Source organism: Salvia splendens, chromosome 11 (assembly GCF_004379255.2).
Source record: "Salvia splendens isolate huo1 chromosome 11, SspV2, whole genome shotgun sequence".
Taxonomy (NCBI): domain Eukaryota; kingdom Viridiplantae; phylum Streptophyta; class Magnoliopsida; order Lamiales; family Lamiaceae; genus Salvia; species Salvia splendens.
Window position 1 is genome coordinate 25550761 of NC_056042.1, and position 12491 is coordinate 25563251.

The 12491-nt window shown below is 33.7% G+C and overlaps 1 protein-coding gene across 4 annotated transcripts; it reads right to left on the reverse strand.

The window, feature by feature from the left end:
• Positions 1 to 417: 417 nt before the first annotated feature.
• Positions 418 to 9597, reverse strand: LOC121753875 (BAG-associated GRAM protein 1-like). Of its 4 annotated transcripts, none has more exons than XM_042149145.1 (19): positions 9206 to 9597; positions 8261 to 8311; positions 8026 to 8123; positions 7233 to 7308; positions 6620 to 6748; positions 6478 to 6524; positions 6096 to 6242; positions 4935 to 5052; positions 4673 to 4789; positions 4124 to 4153; positions 3921 to 4020; positions 2936 to 3042; positions 2237 to 2446; positions 2068 to 2172; positions 1698 to 1844; positions 1550 to 1603; positions 1174 to 1237; positions 893 to 954; positions 418 to 779 (listed from the first exon to the last, which is right to left on the reverse strand). In XM_042149145.1, the coding sequence occupies exons 1-19, from the start codon at positions 9371 to 9373 to the stop codon at positions 657 to 659; spliced, it is 1953 nt and encodes a 650-aa protein (XP_042005079.1). In that variant the 5' UTR covers positions 9374 to 9597; the 3' UTR covers positions 418 to 656. The 4 variants fall into 4 exon arrangements, with proteins under 4 accessions (XP_042005079.1, XP_042005078.1, XP_042005080.1 ...); XM_042149144.1 differs by having other exon boundaries at positions 6096 to 6254; XM_042149146.1 differs by having other exon boundaries at positions 6096 to 6254; positions 7973 to 8038; positions 9206 to 9223.
• Between the last annotated feature and the right edge of the window lie 2894 nt (positions 9598 to 12491).

Sequence of the window (12491 nt, forward strand, 5' to 3'; positions counted from 1 at the left end):
TCTTTCTTCAAAGGTTGGTTAATCTCATTTCTCATTGCTTCCCAACCTCTCTTATACTACTAGCTTAGCATGTTTTACATTTTCCCATCCAATTTACTTCCATTGTTATTGTTTGCTAAAAGCAATTGTGATATTGACTGTATAAGATGCTCGAAGATAAATAAATAGAGAATAGTGATAGAAATAGTGGTGCCACTATAACTACTATTAATAACACTCTTCATTAACAACTAAACATCTAAACACCGTAACACCAATTAAATATTTTTCTTTCTACCATACATCCATACCTATTAATGATATAAAATTTTATAATATTATTTCAATAATTTTTCTATGCATCCTTAATTGTAGAACTCCACAATATATAAACGGATAATTTGTGGGTGAAACTCAGATTACTTACTAACAACAGTATTTCAGTGAAAGGTAAAGTAATAGGAGTCTTTGATAAGGCCACGATTGAGGCCGGCTAATGTCATCACATTTGACAAACTCCGGCACCGTAATCTAATTTCCAAATGTGAATTACTAACATTATTCTGTGTTGCATCAGCACGTGCACTTTACAAGATGCATCATACTAAAATTTACAGGAACAATATTTTGAGGCTCGAAATCGGCTTGAGGAATCAGAAGCCACAATGACATCAGATTTAGTTACATTCTTGGATGACAGTGGAAGAAGAACATGTGTTGCTAGTGTTGTTGCTATTGGTGATCCTCAGCTTGATATGCGCACGAGCAGCTTCTAACATTATCTTGTACACTTTCTTATTCTGCGAGAGTGGATCAATTATATCTAGTCATTAGTTTTTTTCATCGCAACTTTGTTTAAATGTAGTGTTAATAACAAGAAGAAAGTGGCTGGAAGTGAGAAGGGAATACATACATCATCCACAGCAGCTGTCTTGATTTTAGATTGCAGCAGACACCATTTCTTGAAAAATGCACCTGAGAATGTTATCAAAACTTCAATAGATTCACAGTTTCATTTTAACTCGAGTTTATGCCCAAAATAGTCAATTTGAAATGAACATGCAGTAGTGAATTGTGATTGCAAAGCATGGGAATCGATGGATTCAGGCATTTGATGACATTGTTTAGTTGGAAAAAAGAGCAGTTTACATGATGATATGAACTTTTAATGTCATGAACCGAAAAGAAACTTACCAAATCTGATATCGATGGTGCACAAGGACTCAGAGTTTGCCTCTACTGACCACCGGCAGTGGCCCTGATTGACATACAAGTGCACTAAAACATAAGAATAAGGAACGAAATAAAAAGAAGACGGAAAATAACCTTCATCGTTTGATTCTAAAAGCATAAGTTTTGACACCATGAATCTTTCTGCAAACTCCAGAGAATTTGCACAATCTTCAGCTGATTAGTATAATAATTTCATAACTAATTTTGAGAAATTCCAGATTAAGTTATCAAAATATCACTTAGAAACAAGTTGCACTTAAAATTTTTATCTTTGTCCAATTTAAGTTGCTAAAAGTTCTTAAATCCTTAGAAACAGAGCCTAAACAAATCTGCATACCTCGAAATATGAAGCAAAAGGGACACCTTCTGTCTGTTGTATGGTCTCAAACACCTAAAGTGAAAATTAAGTGCATAAAAAAATAACATAATAATGGCAAAAGAGACAGGATATGAAAGAGTTATCCTGTTGAAAAGTTAACTTATACCATTGTTTTCTTATCTGCAGATAGAACAACATGTTGCAGCTCTGTTACTGGTATGTCTGGAGGACATAACGGAAAGTTACATATTTGCCTATATTTCACTTCTCTGACTTGACCATTGTGTTCATCAGATGCATGCCACGGACTCACCTGATGTTACATAGAGGAAACTTGACACATTTAATATGTATAGAGAGAGTTTATGTTCATTCATTATACAATACTATTCTGTACTAATATTAGTTCCCCTCTCCACCTCCCACCCCAAAACACAAAAACTTCTTTTCAATTATATGAAGATCACAGACTCAAGTTCTTTACTTTTGGATTAGTTGATATGAAAAATAATTGCTGTGGGTATTTTGTGACTTACTTTCAGATTAGAATCCTTGCGGGCAGTATGGTACTCACTTGTGAAAGTTGAATCATCATCTAAAACAAATTTGAAAAATTGCTCCACTGTGCATGGAAAAACATCCTACAATAAATCATGATGTTAAATATCTTGTTGAACTGAAGATAACAGGACAGAAGATACTTACATTGTATATACTAGTAAGCACTTCCTCTTTGATGAATGGTTGAAAGTTTTTATGCTTAGTCACAATGTCCTCAGAAGTCTTCGATTCTCTTTCACTGTCTTTAACACCACAGTTACAGGTTTTCAGTGCTGACTGCTTCTTCTCCTTTACGGAACCAAGCAATGCTGGTTCCTCCTTTATTTCAGCAAGCAATTCTCTCTGTTGCCTCTCCTTTTAGAAATAAATGCACAAATATGTTGAAACATTACTAAGATAAATGAGCAGGCAAGAACAGTTAATGCTTTACTAACTAACTAACAGTGATTCAACATCCAAAGTCCTGAAAGTATTATTCTTGTACAGAAAGCATCAACTAATTCCAGACCACACTATCTGGGGATTCTATGCTGAGGACCAGTATCAAATGAACAGATTTAGTATCAAGTTTCTAGACTTAATAATTTCCATTACAATCAAGGCAGTCGGATCCAACAGTTTTAGTATCAAGTTTCTGAATAATGTATTTTTGGTTAGTTCTCGTTTTGCTAATTTAGATGAGCGTGTGCTTAATAGCAACTCTTTACCTGAGACATACGACCATGTAACTAGTTTAAAATGTTGTCCAGTTGAGTTCAATGAGAGTATATGACAGGATCGAGTCGTTATTCGGATGAAATGGTAAAATCGGGCTTAAGAATAGATTGAGGTTGAGGGTCAAACCTTGGTTTCGGCTTCTAACATGGCATCATAGTTCTTTGCTATGTGTTGTATAGCTCTCAATGCAGTATTCCTATTCCAGAAAGATGCAAATTTGTATCTGATTATGCCTGAAGAAGAAATATTAATATGTTAGCAACATCAAGACAGCTATTGTGGCATAAGTCAAAGTATCTGCTAGTACAACAAAATCAAATGTAAATAAGGTCGAATACATATAGATTCAACAACCTAACTGGATTAGTTCAGAGATAGTTTCAGAGTTCCACTTCAGAAGGTCAAATATTGAAAACACAATTAACAGTTACAAAATGCACCAGCTTGAGATGAGATGCTATTTCCACATACTGTTACTTAATATAAAATCTGAATATCTTCCTTGGTCCAAGATAAGAATAGATACAGAAAAAACATACTCCCTCCGTCCCATAGAAATAGGCCATTTAGAAGTGGCACGGGTTTTAATGCATAATTGGTAGAGTAAGAGAGAAGGAGAAAAAGTAGTTGAAATTGTGTAGTGGATGGTGGGACCCATAAAAAGACAAGGAGAAAAAAGTTGCCATAAATGGATATGGACTATTTCTATGCGACGGACGAAAAAGGAAATATGGCCTATTTCTATGGGACGGAGGGAGTATTTCCTGGACAAATTTGTTTTTATTTTAATTTTAGGCAATTCATATAGTCAGAATTTGAAATTTAACGTTAAAAGCAACTCAGTGTCTGAAGACAACAGAGCAAGAAACTGCACTAGCATTAGGCATCTGCATCCTTGCTTGACGATTATATATGGAGAAGGATAACGACGTGACCTACATGTAACTTTCAGATACAAATATTAACTAGATAAGCTTAAATGATATGTACGATATCTGTTTAATTCATAAATGTTTCACTGATTTAATTGTCATGTTCAAGCAGGCACATTAACTTTGTCCCTTTTTAGCCATGCAAGGCAGATGAGAAGAATAAGAAACTATATACTGACTGTCCACATTTCCTAAAGGAGGCAGACCATGGCCTCCAGTACCCTCTCGAAGAATTAATGTGATAGAAGGATTGATCAGTGCATGTTGGCTCTTTCTTATCTGTGACATGAAAGAAATCAGTTGATTTCAATCCTTTCAAAGTTCCAGTTAAAGGCTACCAGCACAGAAAAATGGTAAAGCAGTAAGGGGAGAAGTATTGTACCTCTTTTATGTCTCCAAAAGGTATAATTACCTGCCAAAGAGGAAACGCAAGCATAAGAATAAAGACAGCAAAATAAAATTCCCCACTAAATGTTTAGATAGAAATCAAAAGGGCAATAGATAAGTTAAGTTTATAAATAAGCTACACAAATGAATTAGTAGCTATCTATTTTGACTGGAAGGTATTAGCATATGACATGGGCATCAGGATTGAGATTCCAATATACATACAGATACAATGATGAAAATGGTAATTACCCTGGCATATGTTAGAAATTTTCTATGAATTTGGAGTTTGATTTGTGCTGTAAAAGAACAAGCACAACAATCATGCAATGAGGTAGTTGGTTGATGATACATACACTCAGTAGGATACAACATTACAACTTAAGCTAGAGGATGCCTAAATTGAAAAAGATACCTAACTGTAAAAGGTCTTCATCAGGCTAATTACATTTTATAGAAGAATTTGAAGCTAATGCCTCATCAAGAGATATGATCTTTTAATAGTGAATAGGCAACGTAGAAGCAAAGATTAGGAGAAAATAACCTTTATTTGCTTCGAGAAAACATTAGAGTGGAAGCAGATATGTCTTGCGGATACATACATTCGTCCATGATACAAGAATGATATCTCAAGAGAGCATGAATAGCTATGTACAACCACCTGAAGAATCATTTGAAAAAACAATACTAAGTTACTATACTAATTAAATACAATGTATAACGGTAAAAACACAAAAGATAAGGCAGGAGAATCTGGAAATGGAGTCCAATAACTAAGCATGCTCAAATATAACTATTAGATATACCTCGTCTGGGAGGAGACTAAATATTGTTTGTAGTGGGCCATGTTTTTTGTAAGGAACCATAAGTTCTTTATTCAACCTCTTTCGTTGAATATCAGCATCTGCACAGCCATTCAAACCCCTAAAACAGAATAAAGTAAACATTCAGTTTACAAAAGATTTAGTATGGTAAATGTTTGAATTAGCATCTATCACCAAAAATGAGAAGAGTGACTCTACTATTGTGACGCATGCAGTATCATAATAGGGCAACATGCTAGAAAATGTTTCTCCAAACATGTATGAGTACAAGGAATATATCTATCTCAAGCTCGAGTATTTCAGATTGAAAATTGTTTACCAGATTTTTACTCAAAAGGTACAAAAAGCTAGGATCATTCATAAATGCCAGAAAAGAATTCACATGCATTTATAACAGAATGGTGAAATTGCATGTATAACTTTTTCCAGTGTTCCAAATACATCCAGCATAATTTTAGGATGAACAAAATATACTTTTAACTTAAAAGGCAGGGAGCATCTCATAGCAACAAAATATTGCTTCATAAAAGAAAATTCTCAAAACTGAGAATAACATATATTTATCCCATCAAGTGATGTGTCATAAAGCTTATAATTTATACTCCCTCTGTCCCACAAGAGTATGCACTCTTTCCTTTTTAGTCCGTCCCACAAAAATATGCACTTTCCAATTTTAGAAATTCTTTACTCTCTAATGAGGTGGGACCCATTCCCCACTAACAATACTTTAATTACTTTTTCTCTCTACCTCTCTCTTACTTTACCCATTTTGCATTAAAACCCATGCCGAACCCAAAGTGCATATTCTTTGGGGACGGAGGGAGTAAATGATTGTCAAGTGTTAATCTACATATAAGCCAAATAGTAACAAAACATTAGAAACATAAAGCCAATCTTGTGAACACAAGCTAACATAGACCATTCAATACCCTTAACATAGTCATCTCCGTGAGTAAAGGAAGAATATAGTATGCTGTATATTTCGCAGTAGACAGGGAAAAGATTTATAAGCTTTGAATATACTACTAGAATCCCCAATGCTCTTCGGCATAACTATTTAATGAACACATGAAATTATCCATAAAAACAATCTATACATATTTTATATGGTGGTATATATTTTAAAGAAGCCACAATGACTACCTTGACGTGTTTGTTCCATCAGGTGCTGACCTCTTTGAAGTTGACATCTGCATCATTACTCCTACTCTCTTTATCCCTGCAATGCCTTGTTCACTTTCTCTCCAACTAATTGCTGTTTCTTCTGTGAATGCCTTTTTCTCAAACTCCCTACTCATTTGTCTATGTTTATTGTGGATCCAAGATAAGCAGTCAAAGAAAATGAAGACGGAAAAACTATATGACTTGATCTGTATGTATGTTAATAAATGAATTCTTCTAAATATACAATTGATACATTTTTAAAAAGTAAGCATGTGCTTAAGATGAGAAAAAGTTGCTACCATTTAAATAAAAAAGAAGTGCCAGGGAAGAGAGATGATTGGCAGCCCGAAAAGAAACCTACCTGGAAGAGTCCATCTGAAGTTGGACAGTTTTAACGTGAAGACATACCTAAAACATCCAAGAATTACAAGTTCATTGACTCCGGAGAATAGGAAAAAGGACAGACACAAATCTGAAAGTAGGTTACATGAACTATTTATAACCTGCCCTGATGCAGTATCCAATGTATACCACATTGCACCAGTTTGACCTTCTTGTTCAACAGAAATATTCACAGAACCAAGAACTGTACTTCTTCGAATTATATCCCAACCATACACTGTCACTTTAATCTGCAGTACAATTTAGTAAAAGAAGGAATAAATTGAAAGGAACCGGCTTTATTGATATTGAATGCACACATGTAATTGAGCTAACACCGCATTAAACATTATTCATCTTCCAGTTATATTTGTTGGTTTAGAAATGAGCATAAAACATTAATTCATCTTCTTAATGACGTTTTGATTAGATAGAGTTCACATATAGTGTTTCTTGCATGGCTTCTATATCTTTTTTAGAACTGAGTTTGATTCTGTAACCCTCTGTTCACAGGAATCCCCTTATTCTGTTTAAACAATAGACATCAAAATTTGTTTCTTAATGCCTCATTTCATATCAAGGCATAGGCATTCCACTCTTAGTCTTAGCTAAAGTAACTGAGAAAGAAAGACAGCTGCATCGACTACAAGAAGAAGTGAACTGTCTAATGCCTTCGTGAGATGAGGGCTTGGTGATGTTTCATTTGCAAATGAGTAACGGAAAAAAAACTACTACCTCAACAGGAAGCTCATCGACTACAAAATTGAACCCCTCCCTCCATACAGGATTTCTTGAGCCAGATACCATAGAACTACAAGAACCCCAAAGAAAGTCTTATAATCTCTTATAGGGATGAACAACAGAAACATAAATCATGTAAAGGCTTTCATATGTGAAATATAATAAAGGAAAACATAGTCTCACAATATCAAATGACAGATTCCAATTGATATACTGTGACATGTAAAATGTAACACACGACCTTCCAAATAACTAGAGTTCATCACTAAACTAAATCTAAAAAAAAAAAGAAGTTGCTGTCCAAATTCAATTGAGATGAGTTAGACATCTCCGAAATTAATAAAAGACAGTACCATAAGATGGATATTCAATTCAAAAGAAAATTGGAGTCAAATGAAAATGTATTGACACACCTTATGAGTCTTTAAGGATATAACAAAATGTGAACATAATATAACAAAAAGAAATGCAATCTCATAACATATAGCAGAATCGAATCATAAATGATATAAAAAAGATATCTACGCTTGAGTATTGAAAACTAAATTAAGAAAAAGCTTCTCCCTCATTGCATTCTTCTACCATGCACAACAAATGCCAAATATACATAACATACTGGAAATGTAGAAACATAATATGTCAGAGAAAAATTAAATACGATATCATAGCTCTTTTTTTCCATTCAGATATGTCATGTAGAAATATAGACAAGAATACAAGAGGAAGTGTCATGCCTATTCCAAATCTTGCCCAGGAATGCTTTAGAGAGGCCAGAGAGATCAATCACCTTAATCGCTTTTCTGCACCACAAGAGATAATTGCATAAGGATCTGATGTGCCATTCAGGTTCACCCCAATAAGATTTTTAGCTGCTAAGAGCTCCACCTGAAATCAAAACTTACTATCATAAGGAAAGAGTTCAAAGAAAATGGAGTAATTGTTAGAATTTCAATTTTATAAAAAACCATTTCAGCATGCATTGGAACTAGTGAGATCAAAAGATGCTTAGAGTAAAAGATTACCTTAACTAAATACACTAAATTTCTCTGAAGATCTCTTTTATACTGATCCACCTATTTGTGTCAAGAAAATGAAATACCAGGAAACCGATAGTGAATAAGTAAATGTTATACTGCATAGAGAGGCAGCTGAGTAAATTACTACAATATAACTGTCAGAATAGAAAACGCAAGAAGAGGCTACAAGGTGTCAAAATGTACAAATCAAGGTTATAAGTAAATGGTCTGAATGATCACAAATGTAGAACCCTTGCTATAACATTATACTCTAATGACAGAATGAATGCTTCAATTTAAACAGCATAAGTTTGATTAGTTCAAATCCGTTACATGTAATCTTCACGAAGTATCATATCTCGTCAACTTCAATACCAGTGTTCGGTTTTTTTGGGAGAGGAGGGAGTGAATTTATAAATCTACTGTGATATGAAAAATAACCAAACATCAAATAGTTAATTTTGGCAGGAAAATGGACTGATATTACTGACAGGATAATGAGAAATGATGATCGAGTACACAAAATTCACACATTTTAGTTCTCAAAATAGAGGTACTTAATGACATATGGACAGAATTGCATCAGTCTTTCTTAATCTGGTTTATAAATGCCATAAGTATCATGAATTCCAATAAATCACACTTTCTCCAAATAATCGGTGCCCAGTCTCTACTTAGAAAACAACCACAAGCAATGTTTCGTTCAATCGAGATTTTGATTACACACATAATAGACTAACAGTAGCTTTTTACTTCTCAATTCTCATGATAACGTAAATCAAGCCAATAAAACCATGGACACTAGCTGTAAACTAGAGGGAAAAAAAATAAGTGAAGCAAAAACGCCGAGCTGAAGGACCAAAACAATTTGCAAATTAGAAGTCGAATGGCTATAACACCGAAATAAAGATAAAAGAGAACACAGATTAGTGATTAGATCACGGAAGGTACCTCTTCTCCGTCGTCAGTCACATTTGTGACGAGAGTTCTCTCATCCGGAGCAGCGGTGACGGTTAAGAACCAGTAGGCCGCCAGCACGAGTGCCGCCGCGGCCACAGAGACTTGCACCTCCGGCCATGACGGGAGCAGGAACTCGATCAACGCCTCCAGCACCAGCATTACCCCTCCAAAAATCACTCCAATTTTACGAAATGTCAAAAAGGAGGCACCGCAATTCAAAAAAATATCAGAGAAATGCGCAGAGGCGTGAGTAGAGATCAACACGCAACAACACACTGAGTGCGTGCGCTACTGTGTGCATGATATATAGGGAAACGCTTTCCTGCATGTGTATACACAGTTATACAGAGAGGCGAAGGGAAGGACGAAACGAAACAGCTCAGGAAAACACACACTACACAATACTCAAAAGTTAAGCGTGCATTATTATTTTACTCCATATTAAATAATACTATTGTGAAATGACGAAAATAGGCCTAGAGCTCTGAGGAGGAGAATGGTATGTATGCGTAGGGTTTAGATTGTTATAAATGATAAGTGTAGGGGTATTTTTGGGAAAGCAGTACGTATTAATTGTTTCAAAAAAGAAAATGGCTAAATGATGAAAAAGCTAGGATGTGTATGGCGTGGGATTAATGATGAGAATGAAACTAAAGTGAAAGTGGGAAATAAAAATGTAATGAAAAGGGTCCAAAAATAAAATTAGAAGAAATTCTTTATGCTAACTTTAGTCAAGAGCCGCACTCCTATCCGTGCTCGTGCACAGTGGGCATGATCAGACTTGTTATGTTATGATTTGGTTCGTCGTGTCTTGAATTGTTTCTTTCAAATTATTTGTTATATACATTAAAATATTGATTTTTATTAAGAACAATAATCAATTATATCATCTGTTCCATATTTCTATTTTTAGTAAAAAATAATTCTCAATTTACTTTATTCTCTTTTAGCTTTTCCACCATCCATTTGATACATTATTCTTAAACTCCGTGACGAAAAGAAATGTATCTATTAATAAGGAACGGTATTAATAAGGACTATCAGTGGGAAATAGTACATTTTAACAAAATACTTAATTTTTAAACACGAGAACAATAACTTTTACCAAGATACGTACGTTTTATGTACAAGAACAATAATTGTTTTTAAAAGAAGATGAATCATGCAGATTTTATTATTGCTCTAATCTTCAATTAAATCAGAGAAGAAGATGATGAACGTAGTGACAGTAGGACAGTGGCCTTCTAGAGTCCTAGACCCCATGCAATTTATAAAAAGAGTAGTGATGTTTTGTAGCGTCATGTATTCATTTTGGTTCCATAAGAATATTACTTTCATTCGTCCCATAAGAATATCAATTCCATGTAAATGTGATACAAAATTGTTCAAGCCATAGAAATAATGTGCAACAGAGTAACATTTCAAAAATAAAACATTGAAAATTAATCAACATAAATATAAAATCAATCGCTCTATCCAAAATTACTAAATAGAAAAATAATTGGTGTTACCAAAAAAAAATCAAATAGACATAATACATCCTAGCGTTATCTGTCAATCTCATCCGGCATAAGAGACAGGTCTCACAACAGTCCAAGTCGGAGTAAATGACCCAAGCAACAACGATAAAACACAAAAGGTTAACTCAACTAAACAAAATTCAAACTGCATTTATTAACAGTTTTCTTCGAGAATATAAACATGTCATATATTAGTAATGTTACGTGGCTAACAACTACTAAATCATTTGAAACGTAAAAGATTTAGTCAATTTACTAGAACAATGTCTAAGATTGAGATATCAATGTTACTTGTGCGAGTTTACTAGCTGATTTAGGGTGACTATGCCCACGACATGTAGGGTGCGCAACAACGAGAGGCTCTGATATAGATCATGTGGTACCATCTCGTCGTCAATTCACCTTTTAAATCCATCTCCTAAATCATTGGGTCATCATCATTGGATCTATTGTTAGTCGATCCACCATCACTCGAGGCACTGTCCCCTAACACCATATCGATTTGTTAGAATATATACTGGAAAACATGTTTTATGGTGATTTATATTTGTAAATCCTTATTTCCAAATAAGAAGAAATTATTTTATCACATACTTTGTCTTTTATTATTTGTGCTTATTATATATGTTCATTAAAAATAATAGTCTTGTATAAATTAGAAAAAACAAGTCATTTTTCTACGTTTTAGACTAAATGATAGGCTAATGGATACAAGATCTTTCAATAGTTTTTAAAAAAAATTAGAAGAAAGATTAACATTCAAAGCCAAATGTGACAAACTTATTGTGAATGATTACAAGATTTTGACATTACATCCTATATTGGGAAGGGTAGTGATAAAATGTAAAACTCTAAATATTATAAAAACTCCAAACTATGATCTGAGCTGTTGAAAAATGTCAACAGATGATAAAATTATATCAACACAAAATGTCAACACGATATCAACACAATGTAAATACAACATCAACCGTTGACACTGTGTTGACATTTTCTGTTTATGTAATTTTATCATCTGTTGACATTTTTTAACGATCCAGATTATAGTTTGGAGTTTGTACAATATTTAGAGTTTGCATTTGATTACATCCTATCTTGGGAAATTGATGACATGGGTTATCAAATGACAGAGCAAATATTAAGCAACTTGTATTTCGAAACATAATAACTTTATTATATCAATGCATTGCTCTTTTGTAGGATGAACTTTTCAGCAAAAATACCAATTTAATTGAAGTTTAGGTCTATCATCTTGATGGGATATAATTTTAGTAATTTATTCCCATTAGAAGGAAAATACAATATTATTAGGTTTTTATGAGTTTATGTTATTATTAAGCGAACTCACGAGCTTTAGTTTCATATCAAATAATATGAAGATTGAAGCGAGAAATGCGTTTTTATGTCAAATTAAATTTATTTTGGGTGTCATAAATTGCTTCAAGCAACATTTTTCCTTTTCAATGTCTAAGCGCTTTTGTTCAATTAACAAAGAGTGAACGATTTAGAAGACTTGGGACCATTATAATGGTAATAATACTTTTCGAATACTGAACTCAATTTTTGGTACGGAATATTGTTTATTAATTAAAATAAAAGTAAAATAATGGTAATGGATGGTTTGTATACCACTTAGAAAACTTTAATCATACATGACCCATTCAATATAATTTATAATACCAACTTTAGCAATACATGGACTTGTTGTGTGGTCTCATTGGAGGCTTTAATGATCACACCCACATGCTCATTTGTAC